Below are 20,780 nucleotides of genomic sequence, written 5' to 3' on the forward strand. Positions count from 1 at the left end.
GCACAAACAGATCCACATTTGAACATAAAAATATGATTAAATATGTATTTTTTATATCCAGAACAGACACAGAGAACTCATTTTTGCAACAGGCCTCATGCAAGAACTTTTTCATTTTCTTATCAGCTTTACAAAACACTTAGCTGCACAAACGTGTAGTAAACTCCTCAGTTCAGACCAATTTGATGAGAAAGGTTTGATCATCTGTTTAACCTTAAAATCATAGTATAGGGTTGTCTGTTAGGCTTTCTGTTGTCAGAAATCAGCTAACTAAAACACAACGCATTTGACAGACTGAGTCATCGTGTTAAATAATCCCAAACGATTAGAAAATGCTTATAGAGCAGTCCTGACAGAAATAGTAATAATGTGACAGAAATAGTTCAGGTTAGACAACATTAGATAAAAACATTTCTGTAAAGTAAAAGTACTTCATGACTACTACTATGTAAAGCACCAACTAGACAATAATCAGTGATATATTAGAGTTCAGAAAAATCCAGCCGACAACAGGTGACGCGATGCTCTCAAGTGTCAACTAATCGGTTTGTATGACTTGTTCTTGTATGAGGCCCAGTGTGTTTAAATTACAATTAGACAGGCAGCATGAGGAGCCTTTTCCAAAGTCAAATCATCAGCATCACCAGAAGATGTCTCGGTATCATACAAGAGTGACAAATGAACAAATGATTGAAAACAACCCATTATAAAAAAACAATACATCAAATTCATGGCAACAACGGTAGAAATTACCAGTTAAACTAAAAGGCAACACTGCAGAAGTTGTGCCGTTTGTGATACAGTATGTCATCACAGTTCATTACTTCAAAGTCTCCAAAGGCCAACAACGGAAAACGTGGTTGGCCTTACCCTTTCCCACTAGATTTGAAAGATAAACCAAATAATAAGGGAGAATGATGGTTGAGTTAACAGTAACCTGCCTGAACCCTCTTCCTTCTTTAGAACTAAACCTGGTTTAGGTTCTATTGCTCTACAGCAGAAACAGAAATGAACACCATCCCATTTTCTACTATAAACTACAGTGTATGGATTTCACAGAAAAGCGGGGATGTATGACTGAGTCACATTTTAGACTGTTGCCTCAATGTCCTGAGGTTCTTCCCCCTCAGGCAAGCTGTAAGAAGCATGGCTCTGGAAAGGTCTCTGCAAAGGGTGAGCCAGAAGTTTGGCCATGCAGTTGTGCAACTCGATGGCAGGTCCACTCAGGGAAACCTCAAAGCGATAGCACATGTCCTTTGAGTCCAGGTTGCAGAAGGAGGTATAGTTTTCCTAGAAACACAAAGCATGCCACACAGTTAAAATGCAGCAAACTATGCAAGTATTAAGACCATCAGCTGTGACATATAACTGGGTTTCTGCATCATTCCTTCACACTTTTCACCCTCATTAGATGTGCAACTGAAGATTTTTTGCACTGCAACATAGAACATCAGTCAGCACAAGTCCTGACACACAATAAAAACTCATCCTCCTTTATCGACATTATCAGCTAATTCACTCACTTTCCAGCTTGTCTCATCTCCCTGCTCCTCCACCCCGTTGTGTAGGTAGACCACATCAAAGAAAAAATATGGAGACTGTAGCATTTTCTGTAGCAGGACACAAGAATAAGTAAAACTTTCACTTTGATATACAGTAAGTATGCTACTCAAAACAAAAGACAAATCAAATGCAGGCTAAAAGAAGACATTGAAATATAGGGGCCATCTCAGCAGTATTGTACTTACACTAACAGCTTCAGAAGGGTTGAACTGTAGCTGTCCTGCATGGCGACTGTAGATGAGCACAGTCCGCACCACATATGGAGGTGGGACAGTCTGAACATTCTCCATCAACGGTAGCTCGATCTTCTGGCGACTAGGCAGACAAAGGAAGAAGAGATGAAACACCTTTAGTAGTTTTCAATGGGTTTTATAGGACCAAAGACTTGCAGTGAGATTGTGCTGCACTTACATTACGTTAAGAAGATCTTCCAGGTCTACAGAAGACAGTTAAGGCTTAAACTTAAAAACTACTATATATTGTTTCGTTTCATGAAATTTATTTTAATTATTTAAGAATTGGTGAAGAATGAAAGGATACTGAAGGACTCGCACACATTTGTCTCCAGATCGTACAGGCAGCTGCACAGCTCTCTGGGGTCAGATGTGAAGCCAGACAGCTGACACACATACACATAAGAAGAGGAAACAGAAGGTAGCATTCAGATATTATGGGAGACGTGTTGCATATGCACATCATGTGAGCACCACAGGCAACACCTGGAGAAAGTTAAATGGTCCTGGACTCACCCACAGGGCGTCATCATTAACTACAACCAGGGCAAACTCGTGACGTTTGTCAATCTTGTGTTTGGTTCTGACAAACATCTCAATCATCTTCTGAGATATGTTTAGAGCATTAGTTTTAGACCTAAATGGAAAGTGAGTCAAATAAGGCAGTGATAACACATATGAAAAACCAGTACTGAGAAATTATGATTCACTATAATGTACTTTACCCATTAAAAGATTCTAACTTTGGCAAAGACATCTCTTCAGATAGATCTAAGCAGATAATCTGTCATGAGAAATACAACAACAGTTAAAATACATCTTATGATGAAAATGGGATTTAACTTCACGACTTTATAAATCAGAACTGTAAAGTAACCATACCACTTTCTCTGGACAGTTGACCCTGGGGACTCGGAGCTGGTACTCTGGTGGTGAAGGGACAGAGGCTGTCAATGTGGGCTGTTGCTGTGTGGGTTTGGGCCTCTCCTTGGCAGCAACAGCTGCTGTGGATAGAGGGACTGCAGCACTGGCTGCAGCCGCTGCTGCCCCTGCAGCAGGAGCTGCAGTCTGAGCTGCAGCTGTTGAGACGGTCGTAGTGGTAGAACTTGGAGGACTGTCGCTAGTCGAAGCCTCGCCTTCCCCCTCGACACGGCTGCCCACAGCAGGCTGAGATATGTTTGGGTTACTGTTGCCTCCTAGGCTGCCCGTGCTGCTGCGACGGTCCTCAGCACCTTCAGGGTTGGAGCGCGTCCGAGGTCGCAGCTCCACCAAGCGCTCCTCTCCATCAGCTGGGCCAGGCTCAGGCGTCTCCATTGACACAGAGGTTACTAAGGCACAGGTGATGAGTTGAATTTGGATGAGTGGATAGTTTAGCCATGCAAAATGGGTAGAAAATAAATCCCCCAAAAAATGGGAGTAGACAGGTTAGGGTTAGGATAAGGTCAGGGTCAGCTGACATATTATAAAGGAGAACTGTTTGGGGGGTTCTTCTGTGTGCAGTAGTCTCATTGTTTTACATTTAACTTCCCTCATTTGGTTTGTCTTGTTCCTAATTTCTATATCCCCTGTAAAGCACCGTGGTTTGCATTTAAGTTATTTAAAAATTTACAGAACGCATTTTTGTTTCTATGTGTGCTTTGTGTGCTTTCTAAAGCTTGACAGCTATTTAAAGGGGCTAAAAAACGTTTTGTACAGAAAAAGCTCGAAGAGAAATTGGACGTCTGGTGACAGCGCAGTAACAGTCGTAGCTGTTAGCATTAGTTAGCTTTACACAGAAAGTACGTTTAAGCAGATAATATGTAGTGTTTTTCGTTTAAATGAAAAAAACAAACTTACGTGAATAATAAACACGACACTTCTAGGAATTCAATAACGACAAGCTCATTGAAAGTTGCAGAATACTTTAACTACGAGCTAACATTTGTTTTGAACGGACAACTTCCTGACCGGAAATGATTAAATCAGGAACTGTTCACTCGTGGCATTATGGGTAATGGAGTTCATGTGGTTAGATAACCTGTCTCCTCTTCATGTTTTACTTTTACCACTACTAACGTAGTTTTAGCAGTAATTTAAGTAGTAGAGGCAGCGACAGGATGATTATTATAAAGAATATGAAGAACTTATTAATGAACACATCCTCACACTAATTACTATTTTTGCTATCAGTGTACAGAGGCAGAATAAAGAAATATACGCTGCCTGTCCAAAATAAAAGTCACACACAGCCAATAATAAAAAAAAAAGATTAACATCTTTTCCACGACCACAGGATGTGTCTTCAGACATGGTTGTTTAAGAAATGAATTATGTAACCCTCACTGTATCAGTGAGGGTTACATAATTGATAATTACTGCATGGATAATCATCCATGCAGTAATTATCCGATGGGAGGCTCTTAGCTTTTTGTTTAGTTAAATCCAAGTGGTGACTTTTTGTTTTTAACGGGCTGTGTAGTATAACACTAAAAAGTAGGGACTATATGTAGCCAACTATACATAATATAAAGCAGCCAGCACCAGACCTGCTTCAGCCTTTAAGCATGGGTAAAGTAAGAACTAGACTAGTCCAACCCTATTTTTAGTGTACATGAGGCAGATATGTGTGAAAACCTGAGTGTTGTCAGTTGTCCTGGTCTAAAATGACTGCCAATTCATGCAGGGTTCTGTGTCATTTTTGTGTAAAAGCAGCTCTGGGCATCCAGAGTTCACATCACTGGTCAGAATTTACCCAGAGAGCCATGAAAAGTGGCTGTGGACAAAACAGGAAAGGACACAAAGTGACGGGGAATGGGTGGAGATGACTTTCAGTGAGTGTTTTCCACTTACTTCATTCATCACCCTGAAAACTACAGGCAGACGTTCAGGGAGAAGACTGTTGCACTGACTGACTATTGGAAATTATTATAACATTAAACTGTGAGAGTGAAGAAAACTTTTCCACAGTAAAGAAGTATGGAGGTAAGTTATGATGGAGTATTTCAGTGTTTGCTTTATGTCCTTTGAAAAAAGCCTGACTGAGCCTCTGAGACTTTATAATGACGGCTGTTTAAAGAATTATAGCACTTTGTAATCATGACTTCTAGCAGCAGTAGCAGAGTATATGATTATTATTTTGAGTGATATTGCTGTATAAAGTGTATAAAGTTTGCACATCCTTTCCATAACCACCCTGTAACCTTTTACTGGGAGTAGTGGGATGATAGGGATAAGGAATTTGAAGTATGTAGTATGATGCCAACTATGTCTTGCACAATATATTTTACTTTAAGTTAAAATTCACATGATTAAAATATGGATTGTGTGGAATAAAAAAATAAAAAATAGACAATACATTTAGTTTCTAATTTCATGTTTCATGTTTTCATTTAGCTAAAATTCTTTGTGTTAAATGAAAGATGGTTTGGGCCACAAGTATTTTGGAGGCAGGAAGTTGGATCTCAGGATGTTTTAGTTTCCTCCTTTTCCGCTACTCAAAACAATAGCTGCTAAACAGTGCAGCAACAATGTCTGGTTCAATAACATAAACACATTTTTAATGGATACATCCTGATGGATTTAACACGATGCTGTGTAGTGCACCTACATGAGCACAATGTGTGTCATTAGCTGAGAATCCTAATACACCAAACACATCCTCATATTGCTGTAGGATTCCAATCTAGTGAGACGTGACAGCCTGGATCCTGGGTCAGGCTGTGACAGGGAGGGGATTGATCATTTCGACCCTGATGGCTCTGATCCTACAGCAAACCTCGAGCCTTCACCAGCAGAGCTGGCTCAGTGTGAGGCTGAAGTGGGCACACTGCTCACCATCATCGCTGAACTAAACAAGAAGATGGGGTCGCTGAAGGCTCCGAGGTAACATTAGTCATAATAAGTGTGATAAGATGTGTGAATTTAGAGCAACAGCATGTTTGAATTTGACACTAACAACATCCATATAATAATATTATAATATTGTTTATTCATCAAAATAAACTTAGAGGGACAGAGTTTACTAGCAGAAATGTTTGAAACTCTTTTTTGCAGTGAATCTGATGACTTGAGACAACCAGGACCAACCAGGCCTCTGGTTCCTGATCTTCTGTCACATAGGCTGGTCAGAAAAAGCCCAGAGAGACACATTTCTGCAGCTGCTAAACCTCCTCTCGCTGACCAAGGTTGGTGACAGTATTATATAATTTTTTCAGTAGATCCCATCAGTTTTGTGATGCTGTGCACATGTAGTGTATGTTAGTGACATTTCTTGCCACCAGGGCAGACAAGAAACAAAGTTTTGTGTCCCACTGATGTATTTTTAATACAAGTCTGTAAAAGATAGTGAGCTAACCTGAGAAAAATACAGCCATACAAGCTAAAAACATTGGAAGAAACATATTTATCTCCATATGCAGTGCATTTTTCATTAGACAGGGGCTGTTGTCTAGTGAAATACACTTCCTGTCCAAAAAAAAAGTCTTCTAATATTTCTTTCTTCTCACATTCGCCATGGCATCGTTTCATTAAGCTTCTGCAATGTCACAACATTTACAACCTATCCAGAGTTGCATTCATTTTTTTGCCAAGATCTTGTATTGATGATGGGAGAGTCGGACCGCTGCGCAAAGTCCTCCATCAAATCTCAAAGATTCTCAATGGGGCTAAAGACTGGACTCTGTGGTGGTCAATCCATGTGTGTAAATGATGTGTCATGGTCCATGAACCACTTTCACAATTTGAGCCTGATGAATCCTGACATTATTATCTTGGAATATGCCTGTGCCATCAGGGACGAAAAAATAAATTGATGGAATAACATGGTCATTCAGTATATTCAGGTATATTCATTGCACTGCCCCCACAGGCTTGTACAGTAGACACTAGGCATGAAGGGTGCATCACTTCACCTACATCTCTTCTTACCCTGATGCACCCATCACTCTGGAACAGGGTAAATCTTAACCCAGTTTTAGTAGTTTCATCAATCTCCTTCAATGTTTTCTGTGCTTGACTCATAATAATTCGCCAATAATTTTTTATTATTTAAATTTAAATCCAGGTGGTGACTTTGTTTTTTGCAAGGGCAGTGTATAAAAGTACCACTCACCTCATTCGATCTGACTGATTATATATGTACATCCTCCAGGGGGCAGTGGTGTTGTCTGGACAAAACTGCAGAGGGTTTTATCATCAGTGGAGGACTCCATCAGCTGTAGAAGGACGTGGGCTTACCCTATCAGAGCCACTGATCAAGACAAGCACAAAGAGCATCTGAAAGCAGCTCAGGAGAGCTGGGTCAAAGCTGCTCAGGTATTAGGAAGGAAAAATCACCATGTGTCAATATTCACCTTGAATTTCTGTAACCACACAGTAAATCCCAACAAAGACCTAAAACCTTCTCTGTAAAGTTCTGATATGTTAATTTAAGAAAAGGCATGGTGTTGCAGATATTGGAGGAGATGGAGAGAGAGTTTGGGATTACTTGCCCGTCTGGGCTGCCAAAGGATCAGTACCAGGAGGAGATGCTAGATGTGGACAAGCGAGACTCTGCTCTCAAGAGCACCTTGCAGAGTCACCAAGAGGAGCTGGAGAGAGCACAGAGCACCATCAGTCTGGTGGAAGAGGAGAAAAACAAGGTAGAAGTGATTTTGTGACAGGGGTACAATAACGGGTAATATAAATAAATATCTAATCCTTGATTACTATAACTATAGCACTCCTTCTCATGTCTTTCAGCTGGTGGGTCTCCACAAGTCCTGGAGGTCAGGCAGTCATTCTCCATCCTACCGGTCCACTCCTGGGAGTCTCAATTCAGACTGGGCCTCTCCTCCCTACCCTGGTTCTCCTTTACTCCATAGAAGAAGAGCCCGAACTGTAACACCCTTGTGTTCTGCTGGAGACAGCTCTCCACTGGGCTCTGTTTACTCAGGCAGTCCTTGTCCCAGCCCCATCGGCCTGGAGTCAGAAACAGAACGACTGAATAGGTGAGTCCGAGAGGCACCTAACCTTATTGTTAGAAAATATTCCTGCTTGATACGTGAAGATACCGCTTAGTCAAAGTTTCTTTTAGCAAGGACGCCTTCCCATTTGTTTGTAACACCTTTACACTGCTGTTGTCTCAGGTACATCGAGAGGCTGAAGGCCAGGAATGAACGTCTCACTGCAGCTCTGGAGCGAAAGAAGGGAGAGTCGGAGCAGATCAGTATTACACTGAACAGACTTGAGTCCGACTGCTCTGCCCTGCAGATGGCTCTCCGCTACTGGTACATACGTAAAACACACCTGACACACTAGTACAAAGACTTGTCTGCACACATAAACATATTTTTTGTCAGTGTTGTAATATTTTTTGACATGTGTCAAAATAGTGAATGTGCATAGGTCAGCAATATAACAGGATTCATTTATCCTCTTCATGTCTTGTGAGGTTGTAAATGGTCTTTGTGGTTGTGATTGACAGTGAGGAGTGCGAAGAGGCCTACAGTGAGCTACTGTCACTTTATGAGGCCAAGAAGCAGCAAAGCATTCCTCTGCAGAGAGACCCGGCAGGTGTCTGAATGCCACTTTTAACAGCACACACATACTTGTACATATACAGTAAGTATACATGTCAAACACGCAGTTGGCCTCACATGTTTTTCCTCTCATCAGAGGCAGTGGGTGACAGACAAGAGCCCGACAGTCCGTCATTTCAGCTCAGGAAAATGGGAACTGAAGAGTTATCCACCTCCTTCTCAACAGCAGGGGTCACAGAGGAGACAGAAACACAGAGTCACACAGGGCAGAGGTGACGTTTTTAAAGTAAACTTTGTAAGAGAAATGGTTCTCAGAGGACATATGAGTCATTGATAACTACAGGTCAGACTGACTGCAAATAGAAATAGACAAAACATGTTGGCTAAATGTTTCAAAGACTATGAGGAATGACTCAATATGTCTCAGTGGAAATCACAAAGAATGTTTAAATTCAAATATCATCTTTTTTTTAATCACTTGCTACCTGTAACCCCACAGGACACATGAACTGGTGGATCGAGAAACTGTTCTCCGTCAGCGAATTGAGTGCCTGAAGAGGGACCGGGCAGCTATTTGTCTACCTATGCCAAGGTCAACAAGAGTTGAGAGCAAAATGGGCCCTGAAACCGTTCACCTGGCTGAATCAAGAGGGGGACACACGACAAAAGATAACACCAAACCCCCTGAGGGCAAGAAAGAGAAGTCTTCTGTCTTCTATGAACTCATCTCTGTCAGGGTAGGAGCTGCCGTGAATATCTGAGGTCTGTGTGCACGTTTGAGGCACAAATTAAGTGATGCCTAATTATAGATTTAAGTTATCTTAAAGAGAAAAAGTCTAATCTACTGGTTTTTATTAATAACACAAAGAACATTTAAAATAGTAACAATTCCCATTAACATTTCCCACACTGTATCTGCATTTAACTTCTGCTTCTGCTGTGCACTATGGTTTATGGTTTACCTGTTATGATTCAGGAGGAGATGTCAGATCTTCGAGCTCTAATTCGCCTCAAAGAGAAAGAGCTGAGGTGTCTCGAATGGAGTTTAATGGCACAGAAGGCGCAAGAAGCAGCTGGAATCTTTGTCCCAGAAAGTCTTCCGGAGGAGCTGGAGCACCATAAAACTGAACAACAGGTAGGACAGACTCTTCACGGAGACTTTAATTTTTTTTTATTTTCAAATAATACAAAGTCAAGGTGAAATGAGCAAGAGGGAGCAGGACGTTGGTCTACTGTGACAGACCCGATTCAAATCTGGGTGTCCCACATGGGAAATCACACGTCTACCAAAGCAGAATCCCTCCAGGCCACGAAGGATAATTTGGTTCCACAAGGTCTTGTGCTGGGCTGTCCTGTCACCGCAGCACAGATTCACACCACCACGCACACCTCAGTCTTCATCAAATGACAAAAAGCTGAACAGTTGCTTCAGGTTGAGTTTTCTTCCTGTTACTATACTCACAGAGAATAAGGAGCAAAGGCTGCAGAAGACTTTTGTGCCTCAAACCATAAAGTTTCCAAGTTGAATAACGAGACAGTCAATAAGTCAGAAAAAGAAAAACATATTTCTGTTGTGAGTGAAAACTGCTGTTCAGTTAAACTGCTCCTAACTCACAAACATATTGTGAGGAGGCTTCAGTGATCACACTAAAAAGGTGGCTTCACATAACATCGTGTACATTGTTATTTAATCAGAAACTAAATGAAAGGAATGGACTTTTTTAAGCATTACCTCTGATCGAATGTGATGTTTCAGAGGCTCTGTGAGACCACAGCGAGACTGTGCAGTGATGGGGACATTGCTGGTCCTCGAACACGGCCCCTTCTGAAAGAGCTGCAGGCCATCCTGCAAAGGTGAGACATTTGGTTTGATTCAAATCCACACAGCGCGCTAATTTAAGGCAGGTTTTTCACCTGTTGTGTTTGTTTAAATCAGACAGCATGGACAACTGTACTACACTCAGTGTTTCTATGAGTGTTGTGGGTGGTTGTGACGCACTTTGCCTTCTCTTTGTGAAGTTTAAGTGGTGATGACATCCTAAAGTCAAGGTTTCATCAACATATTGTTTCATTTCCTGGTTAAGTATCTGGATTTTCGTATACTAATTTATAAAGTATACAAGTAACAATTAGTGTATGCAGTGTATTGAGCTAGTGTGCATATTATTCAATCTTTAAAACATGGGACAGGCAGATGGGAGGCTGATTCTCATTGGGCCATACACAAATGCAATAATATCTTTAGGCTGTGAAATAGTTTCATTAAAAGCATCTTTTAATGGAAAAATACAGAATATAAAAGCATGTAACCTCTTGACAATTCTAAAGAGTATTACTTCAAAATGGGTGATACGTATATTAATTGTAACAACCTTCTGATGAATGTGATGTTACCTTTCACCGGCTGAATACTGAGTATTCACAGATTTAAAAAGGTGCCTCATAAATGTGGCCTTGTAGAAAATAAATCTTTCAGACATCTGGTGCATGTTATTTTTTTCTGTTGCCTAGGAACACTATCACAATTGCAGTCTTTAGACATAAAGCGCTTCTAGTTCTTTATTTCCACCAGGTGCTTCAAATAAAATCCATGTTTTCTTCTGACCTTGAGTAGTGAATACTCCTACATAGCGCACTGCTGCATCCGTCTGCATCACATTCACAAGTCAACCACACGCTGTTAAGACTCTGACATGTGACAGTCCTCACATAGATTCATATGTTTGTGAGGAAACATGTTTACTTCATATTATGTTCTCCCTTATGTTTCATCTGATCATGCTATTTTTATATTTTCAGGGAACAAGCCCTGAAAAAGAGACTCGCTTTAGTCCATGACTCAGACAGCGCCTCCCACAGAAGAGACAGTGGAGAGCAGATTGCGAGGCTCACACAAGCTCACAGGTGAATATGACAAGAATTGTGCATTACCATCTTTCTGCACTTCCAAACAGAAGCTATAAGCCAGTGTGCTTCCACATAATTGTGATCTTGTGGTTCTCTTCTATTCCAGTAAAGCCTTGAGTTCATACAGGCAGATACGGCGGAAGTACCGAGAGCAGGTGTTGAGGCTGGAGCAGAAAGTGGCGGCCATGATGGAGAGTCACCACAACCAGAGTGGAGCACCAAAAACAGCAGGGGAAGACCTGGAGTGGAAACGAGAAGAGACTGTTCTGTGATGCTTCAGTCGAACAACGAGCCACCCTCATATTCAAATGTTATCAGAATGCCCATGTTCTTATGCTAAAGAAAAAATGTATATAGTCTTTAAAGTTCTCGCATTTACGCCATTGTATAATTTGCTTTATTAATACAACATCATTTTACTTTCCATTCATGTAAAGAATGTATGTATCTATTCATCCATCTATTTATCAATGAACTCCATGACATTTACAGATTTCTATGCAGGCATTCACTGACTCTCAGAAGGTGAACATCGAGTATGTTCATAGGGCACATAGGTGTAGTAATTTCTGCTTTTGTACAGGATTCCAAAGTTGAACTTGTCTGACAGGATTCAAACATCACAAAACACATTCCTTATTTCAGAGAAACAGCTGTCAAGCAGTCATGAATGTGTAAAGCTGACTGAAGGACTGAACCTACAAGGATGTTGGATCTGGCCCTTGGGAACGCACACATGCTTTTTCCCATACAAGCCGACTCTATAAAGTCAAATAGTCATGCTGGCGTGATAATGCTCCCAGAAGGGGGATGGGGCCCGGGACAATGGCTGATGTGGACACAAAATGTACAGTCAGCCTATTTGTCTTCTTTGGACTTTCTCGACTCGCTTTGACTTCTCACTGCCCTTCGCTATTTTCACTTCTAGATCATACACTAGGTACATATGTTTATTTTCCCTTATCACTAGTGGTAAGCCATGTACATTGTTTAGATTATAAGATATCTGCGCCTTATTTTTCTGCCTTCAACACAATTAACTGGATGACACGTTCCTTCTCAGTGATAGAAACTACAACACCCAGCTGCTTAGTACATTACATTCTTAAAAAATAGAACAAGATATCTTTGACGTGTTTCTGAAGGAACGAATGGCCATGGACGCCACAGACAGGGTAAAGGAATCATAATGTATTTAAAGAGCAATTAACCACCCAGCAAATATGCTTGAGGCTCTGTGGTGACCGGGAGGTAAACCATACTTATGTTCTCTAGTTACCCTAAATTAAGCCCTTTTTAGACCATGTAATATAACCATAAAAGGACATTATGTGGGGGTTTTCCTAAGTAAGGACAGACGCCCAGAGAAACCTTGCTTGTCAGCAATAAGAAGAAACTGATGAAACACGCTGAATAAGGACAGTGAGTTATATGTACTACTTAGAAAACAGATGTGTATATGCACTGTATAAATATATGGCTGCAAAGCCACTTGTCTTCTTGTGAACCCACATGGGTTTAAGTTGCACTCAGCTCATATTTCTTTAATTTGAAAAGGCATAATATAAAGGAAGTCATTCGTGTACATCATAAAATGTTTACTGTCTCATTTCCAGTCTTGTTTGTCATCTCAAGACCCCACAGATTGTTCCTCTAGCCTCTAAAATAGGAATCAATTCACTGTTTATTTCGTAGGATTTGCGTAAATAGAAATATACTTTAAAATGGCAAATTCACACTATTTTTATTAGGGAGGATAAATTAATCTCAGAGACAGATATCTCAACCCACACTAGCATCGTGGTTATATAAAGTAAAATTATAACATGTATTAATTTTAGATTTTTGGGTGAACTGTTCCTTTAAATACCCCTCTTTCCTCTTACTCATACGTCTATCTATCTTCCTTTACCCTTCATTTCTACGTTCATCTTCTCCCCTCACTTATCTCTCAATCATCTCTGCCCCCCCACCATCCGACCCTGTGCCCTGACCTACCCGAGTTGGTCAGCTGCAGCTGTGACCGACGGTCAGGAGGTTAAGGCAAAGGTTGAGAGTCACACCCACAGGGTCACAGCGATGCCTGGCTGTTGTGTTAGCCTGTGAATGGGGAGTTCAGAGTGCCAGACGAGGTGGCGAGCCCCTGACGCCCTGACTTTTGCCTGAGCTTGCCCTTTCCCGAGCAGAGGTCAACGGAGAGGTCTTGTCCTCCCCGCTTCCCCCCCATACCTCCAGGTCACCATTGCAAATAGCTGCCATTAGAGCAGATGATACAATTATTGCTCCATTTTGTGTTTTCTCACCCTCTAAGATCTATGTTAAGCTTCTGAGTTCATCAAAGGGTTTTTAGACAACACGGCTGTTGTAACCTCTGGGTGACTCCTCCATCAAAGGAGACACGATAATAACAAAATGGCTTAAGACGTTTTATCACGACTTACTCTTTAAATGTGCATCTACAGTATATAGTAACAGTACTATATCTTTCACTTGCAATATTATTCTTCATTGTACACAAAAGCAAAACAATCACAGAAACACAATTTTCAGAAGTTGCCAAATTCAAGCTCACTGTATGTTTTGTATTTAATATCTTACTTTGTAAATCAACTTGTACAGTTAATAGATAAACGTAGTGTGACTGAACATATTCTACCGTTTGCACTCACTGAACTGCTGCTTCTGATTAGCTTTTAAATAAGCATTTTCTCAGACCTACCTTATTACGTCTGTGTTAATACAACTTCCATTTAACCTTGATGCCACATTAAAGTGTAAAATCTAATCTTTCTTGTGATAAAGTTATTGAAGATAAGCCAGTGATGAAGTATGTACTGAAAAACAGGTTTGTAAAAGTGCACTAGTGACGGAGGAAGATAAGAAAATCAAACACAGCACAAACACAGAAACAAATCAATCCGGTTTTTAAATAGTCACATTTTGGACTGTACAGAGCCTGCAACAATATCATCTGTTAACATTTAAGCGCCACATTTCTGCCCCCACATGTAACAGCTAGTTCTTCAGCCTGTGGACAGGGGAGTTTTTCAGTGCCTGGGAAAAATAACCGAACCATTATTAGACAATGACAGAGGCTGTCAATCACCGTGGGGGTGGATGCAATCACACACACTACAGCAGGGGGGGTAGTGACCCAGGGGTTTAAGGTCAACTCATTTACTCTTTAGATCCATTCCTCATTTTAATAAGTTGTCTCTCTGTAAGCTGCATAACAAGATCACAGCCTGTGCCTTGATCCCCACAGCCTCTCTTTCTCAAAGTCATCAGCTCACCTGTCACAGCCACTCCATTTTCCCTCTCATCTCCTCCTCCTCTCTGACCTGGGACGCTGCCACGCTGACCTGACACCTCTCTTCTGAGCTTTTTGACACCAGCCAACCCATGGAGAGGTCAGGACGATGGGGTGGTATCGACATGTCGTAGCGCAAAAGAGATCTGACCTCAATCAAACAGCCTATCACATCCACTTTGTGCTCTACTGCACATACTCAGATAATGATGGCTGACGAACAGGCCACCTCAGCATTACACCGCCATCAGTACACGTTCAATTAAGGCAAAATAAGAGACACCACTTTGCATTTAACGCTAACCGGTCGAGGCAAATGGCCGCCCACCCTGAGTCTGGTTCTGCGGGAGGTTTTTTTCTGTTAAAAGAGAGTTTTTCCTCTCCAGTGCGACTCAAGTTGGAGTTGAATTTCTTAAAATTACCAGTGTTTCCTGTGATAGATAACCAGTATTGAATATGGCACATTTCTGCTAGAAAAATTTTCACTGTGTTAAAAATTTGTTGTAGAAAATTTGAATATAAAAAATAAGCTCCATCCACAGGGAAAGTCTCACATTAGGAAAACTCATATTTTAATTAGTTAAATAGAAGTATGGAAGTAGAGGTTAGTGTTGAATTGTAGTAAATGACTTAAAGCATGCAAAACAAAAAGATTAACATTCAGCTGTGACGTTTAAATGTACTAACTCCTCCCTGTTGTTGAGACAGCTGGGTGCAGCCGCTCAGTGTCCACACTACAGAAACCTGTAGAGCTAATGAGGTCAGTTAGCTCCTAGCTTTGTGACTAGTAGATTACTGCAATAAGGTGTTTAAAGGGTAAAGGTGGCAGGGACAGGGGGGCGGAGGTGTCCTTGCAGTAATCCTGTTAAAGCATTTGAGTCCTCTTCACTGAGCTGATTAGGTTAATTTTCTGTGACCAGATGACCCATAGGCAATGTCTGGCAGATAGCAGAGGGCACAAACAGGGAACAGACTGAACACAGATTTACAGGAGATTGGGATTTGCCACAATTCCTACCCCCGTCCTCGTTGCCCAGTTTGCCCCCATGTCCTTTTTTGACATCCTCTCACTTCTTAAAGGTCCGTGCTTTTCTAAGGAGCATCTCAGACCTGCCGTTCTCTACCTTTCCACCAGAGGCCCTCAGAGATCTCCACCTTTGCCACCTTAGTCACATGACCTCCCACGTGCAATTTTCTTTCCACAGTAAATCACCCAACTATCATGTCACTCATGTTCTGTTTTCCTCCGTCTATCTGTTCCCATGACTGCTGATCATTTCACTCTGCCTGCTTATCTGTTTATCCGCATGCAGTAGATTCTCCCTCCCTGTTGTCTACACTAGTAATTGCAATAATGACCTAATTGTTGTGGCTGTGGAGAGCATTAGGTTAATGCCCTGTCTGAAAATGTCAGGCTTACTGGATATTTAGGAGCACAACCTCAACTGACTGTAAATGTTAACTATTTTAATTCATTATTTATTAGGTGAATCTCCCAAATTATTCAGAAGCTTCAGTTCAAACCACGTCTTAAGTTTTCAAGAGATAACTGTTTACATACACTGGAAGAAAAATAAACCTAAGAGGTGACTATAATCTGACCTTCGACAGAGATCATAGAGAAATGTGTGTAAAATCATGCAATACCTCAAATCTTTCCCTTGCTGTGATGGTGCAGTCATAAATATCCTATTTGAATTTTGATTTGAATGTTCTGAGCTGTGTGTAATAAAGCTTTAGCATGACCAAGGACAGAAGGTCACAGTTTGCAACTAGAATCTTGGATGACGTTAAAAACAGTAAACATGGATGTGTTGCAGACGTTTTATTATCTACTCAGTGTAAAGAAACAAACTGCAATTAAGCGACAATTGTACGACAAGACTGGTAAGAATTTAAGCTGCAAAAGTCAAATAAACTGAGGAAATGTGATGAAATGTGATGTGTTAGAATCATAGACATGAACTGACACAGAATTGTTTCCTCATTTTTTTCCTTACCTCTACACAGCATTTAGTTTGTTGCCCACCGGTTTCCTGTTTGTGTTCAATTGTCACTGTTTTCACCATGTTTCCAGCAACAGCAAATAACAAAAATCAAGGGGTAATCAGTACCATGCTACATTAGTAGTTTATATTTTTATGCACTGAACATGAAAATTGTGCCTACTGTGCATTATTGCAAAATAATAACTGAGCATTCTCATATCATTCTAATAGAAACTTAAGCCTTCATCAAACAAATGGGAAATGGGGGGAAAAGCACCATTAAAGCTTAATAATTAACACACTGTTTCTTATGTAGTATACTCCATACACAACCACTGGTGATATGGAAATGTATCCATGAAAACTACAGTACATAAATAGCTTTTCTTAGTGACTACTAGGCGTGATCAGTTGTTGCAAACGTGTCATCTTGCACTTCTTCCTTTAAATGATATATACTGTAGCTCAGGAAAAATCAGCGACATCGCACAGAATTCAGTTGGAGCTGTCACCAGTGTGGAAAGATGCTTTACATAACCCAGTTAAAAATAAATCATCAACCTTGTAAACATCAGGGTTGAGACGTAGCAGCTTATTTTAACATCAGCTACATCCAGTAAAGTATCTTATCTCTGCAGCAGACACACAGGAAAAAAGCTGCACTACCATTACAGAAACAGTAGCAGTCTATTGACTTCTCTACACAGAAAGAGTGAACACTGGACACTGGATACGACAACAACAAAAAACACCAAATGGGAAGTTTCCCACCACCTCCAGCAGGTCCTGGGTGAGGAGGACAAATATTGATTGGACACCGTGTGTTGCTCTGGAGTCATCCCAGCAGATGTTTTTCTTTGGCAGGTTCCAGTGCCCCTGTTTATTTTAAATTGCTCTGTCATTCGCTCGAGGTCAAAGGCCCTTGGATGGAGAGAGTGTTGTGAAAAGGGGGAGAGAGAGGAGGGAGAGAGAAGATGATTTTTTTTCCTCTTGGCCAAAGGGCACTGGGGCTAATGAGGAAGGAGCAGGGAGTCATGTGGTGGTTCACTCTGAGTTAAAGTTTAACCCCAGACATTCCTCTGCACATTGGTTATTGCAGTTAACGAAAATTCAGTCCACTTTTACAGAGATTCGTCTAAATCATCGCAAACTTATATTCTGATCATTTACCAGCCACTATAAAACACTCTTACAGCACTTTAACCTATAGACCTACTGTGCTGCAACAGGTTAAACCTGCATAACTAAGTCTGTCTCTCTTTGTCATGTTTACTTTGACAGACATGTTACCCTGTTAAAGGAAACACACTACATATTGTGGACAACAAAAAGCTGCATTTTAGTCTTCTTTCTAGGTTTTGTGTTCACTATTTTTAGATTTGGGTCCTTCACAGTATATTCTCTAAAGATAAACAGTAATAGCATTTAGCATATTTGCACACTAATACTTTAGTGTGATTTTTAGGAGTCTTTGCCATGCATACAATTCATGTCACAAATTAATTCATGAATGTATAAAATGAAAAAACTGGTAATAGCATGATTAAGGGTAAGTCATTAGTATATAATCAGCTGTATATGGTAACGTATATTAATGCACATATACAGAGAGTGTTGAGTGTTGAGATGAGTGCTACGAAGCTCCTGACTGTGCTGAGAATGCACAGACTTCACTACAGTTGACTTCATGCTGAGAACAGCTGCATTCCTGACCTACAGTTCAAAGAGCAAAGACACACACACACATGCACACGCACACACACGCAACTCCCAGATAGGAGAGGAAAATGTGCTCGTGTACAAGGGCACAGACATTAAAAAACAAAGCAGACGTTCATCACTTGTGAAACTTATGTAACCGCTATATTGCTTCAACACAATGAAGCCAAACAAATGTGTTGTGAGTCTGTTCCTTCAGACGTAAACACTGAGGCATCAGCAGGACTGCAAACATGGACACTGATGTCCCCAGTGTCACATGCCAAACCTGAAACAAGGCAGCAAAAACGTGAAGACTCAAAGATTTAACTTCCTTCATCCAAATGTACATATTACACCGATCTGCATGTCAATAATATAGAAGTTACTTATCCTGTTATTCAAACTTTTATTGTTGTTTTCTATTAAAACAAATTTTTTCCGTGTATTCCACATTTCAAAGCTCCACAAGTAGTGACAAGAGTCTTGTTTTCACTTTTACTGTGTCAAAGTTTTTGTTTACCAAATTCATAGATGAAATGCACTTTGGAACACAATAACAAAACAGCAAGACACGCAAGTCTGCGCTCGTTTGTTGTCATTTGGTTTCAAATGAAATGACTTATTTTCTAGTGACAAATGAGCAAAAGGACTTGTTGCAACTAGCTCGACATTGACGTCTGTGGAACAAAACAAAATAAATAAATCAAACTGGTTTCTTCTCCTTGACAACAATGTTGGAAGAGTCCTGTATATGTCTCTTCCCAGGCTAATGATCAGTGGTTTCATTCATCAAACGCTGATTGAAAGTTAAACTACTCCACATGGTCTGGCCTCCACTAATACGCGTACACAGGCACAAAGAAAAGCACTAACTCAACTTACAGCAGCTTAGTTTGGCCCTTGATAACCTCTTAACCCAATAAAAGGCATCCCTGCACGATGACTCTTGCTGTGACGGATGTGGGTTTAAGTTACCTTCTGCTGCCTTTTAAAAGCTTGATTTAGGATCACTGACCAAAATTGCACAACAAGAAATCCTTCCTATTCCTGTTCCTCTGACATTAGTGCTTCCTGTGAGGGACAAGATGTTCTTTTGAAGCTCACGGAACAAATGTTTAGTCATTTAGGGGGAATTCCTACAAAACCATGTAATGAGCAAACACTTATACTTGGTGTTTGGAAGCAGCTGTGAACATCGCCTGTATGGGTTTTTTTTTCTTTCTGCGTTTGGAGGCTGTTATTGGAAACCTTGGCTGCAGGCTCTGATTGTTTATTTTGTCCTCCCCTTTTTTTTTTTTTTTTTTGGAGACCTTCACATGACAATGCTGTTGGTATTACAAACCAAGCAGGCCAGAAATTCCACCGGAGCACTGCCTACTGCCAAGACGATGGACGAGTTAGACAGAAAACTGGAGTTTGGCAGTAGATATACAGTAATATAACGCTTATTTTAGTTTATAGTAGGAAGAGGAAATCTAATCTTTTTTTTTTTATTTATTGATGATTCACTGATTAAATTTGCTTCTCATGAGAACTACTATGCAGCCTATGAAAAGAAAAACTCTGCCTTCTACAAATCACATTTAGAAACAAGTACATTTATCGACCTAATGGGGAAATAATAATTAACATATCACAGCTATAAAATGTTGATCTGAACAGATGTGCAAAATATCATATATAACATGTATTTCATTCTCCTACACCACTAGCTTGATTCTCAAACTTGCATAGTACAAATACATGACCTGAAAACTTTACAGATATATAAGTAAAGCCACCATCTGTTTTCAATCTTAACCAAGGTGCTTTTGTTGAGTAAATATAATCTTCTTTAAAGTAATTTTATATTTCCACCATTCACATGTATATGTGATGTACAGTGTGAATAATGTAGTTGATCCTTCGCTCAAACAAACTTTGCCTGTTAACATGATTTTTTTGCATTAAAAGGTAACAGGTAAAACAAATGAGTCGTTTATAAAATCTGAGTAGTGAAGGATGGAAACAGTTTTATAATGTTTTCAGTGGCTCTGAAGAAACTTTAAGTCAAAGAAAACTGACTCGATTTGGTTTTGACAAACTACTGTAACTGATTTTTATGCTCAATGTTTCTGTAATTTTCACTTTCTGTGATTGGATTTTGGCTTAAGTTGATAAAAACGTAACTGCATTCACGACCCTAACCCCGCTGTCCAACCCTTTACTTTACATCTCACTGCATATACGGCACACTATGACACTCAGTGAGTTGGCCCTGAACACTGGCCTGCCGGATGACGTAAATGATTCAACCAGAAAGAATGCAATTCTTAAAGAGACATGAACTAAAAGTCAGAACTTACCAACTTCACTTCATTGATACTGACATTTCCTTGTTAGCCTGTGCCCGACAACAACTTTATTGACACACAATACTAATCACTCCTTAAACACGTGCATGCAAAAAACACAACCTGCACCATCCACAACCTAGTGGTTCACCGGGAACTCTGGCATCCTTCACGCTGACCTGTGAGTGTGTGCAGCAGGTGTGAAAAGGAGCTGGTAGCGTATCATATAACCTTCCGACAAGTTGCTC

The 20,780-nt window shown here is 40.5% G+C and overlaps 2 protein-coding genes across 2 annotated transcripts; one reads left to right on the forward strand and one right to left on the reverse strand.

The window, feature by feature from the left end:
* Positions 1-31: 31 nt before the first annotated feature.
* Positions 32-3,762, reverse strand: babam1 (BRISC and BRCA1 A complex member 1). Its single transcript, XM_026345195.1, has 9 exons — positions 3,633-3,762; positions 2,679-3,124; positions 2,522-2,580; positions 2,313-2,433; positions 2,104-2,182; positions 1,975-1,999; positions 1,749-1,878; positions 1,524-1,610; positions 32-1,290 (listed from the first exon to the last, which is right to left on the reverse strand). Exons 2-9 carry the CDS (start codon positions 3,108-3,110, stop codon positions 1,090-1,092), a joined length of 1,134 nt encoding a protein of 377 aa, XP_026200980.1. The 5' UTR covers positions 3,111-3,124; positions 3,633-3,762; the 3' UTR covers positions 32-1,089.
* An 840-nt stretch (positions 3,763-4,602) lies between these two features.
* Positions 4,603-12,795, forward strand: ushbp1 (Usher syndrome 1C binding protein 1). The gene is made up of 14 exons (XM_026346418.1): positions 4,603-4,757; positions 5,449-5,657; positions 5,829-5,959; positions 6,925-7,088; positions 7,226-7,414; positions 7,515-7,762; positions 7,901-8,041; positions 8,239-8,327; positions 8,430-8,565; positions 8,793-9,030; positions 9,270-9,428; positions 10,050-10,147; positions 11,093-11,197; positions 11,307-12,795. The coding sequence occupies exons 1-14, from the start codon at positions 4,752-4,754 to the stop codon at positions 11,470-11,472; spliced, it is 2,079 nt and encodes a 692-aa protein (XP_026202203.1). The 5' UTR covers positions 4,603-4,751; the 3' UTR covers positions 11,473-12,795.
* The last annotated feature ends 7,985 nt before the right edge of the window (positions 12,796-20,780 follow it).

Source organism: Anabas testudineus, chromosome 4 (assembly GCF_900324465.2).
Source record: "Anabas testudineus chromosome 4, fAnaTes1.2, whole genome shotgun sequence".
NCBI classification, from domain to species: domain Eukaryota; kingdom Metazoa; phylum Chordata; class Actinopteri; order Anabantiformes; family Anabantidae; genus Anabas; species Anabas testudineus.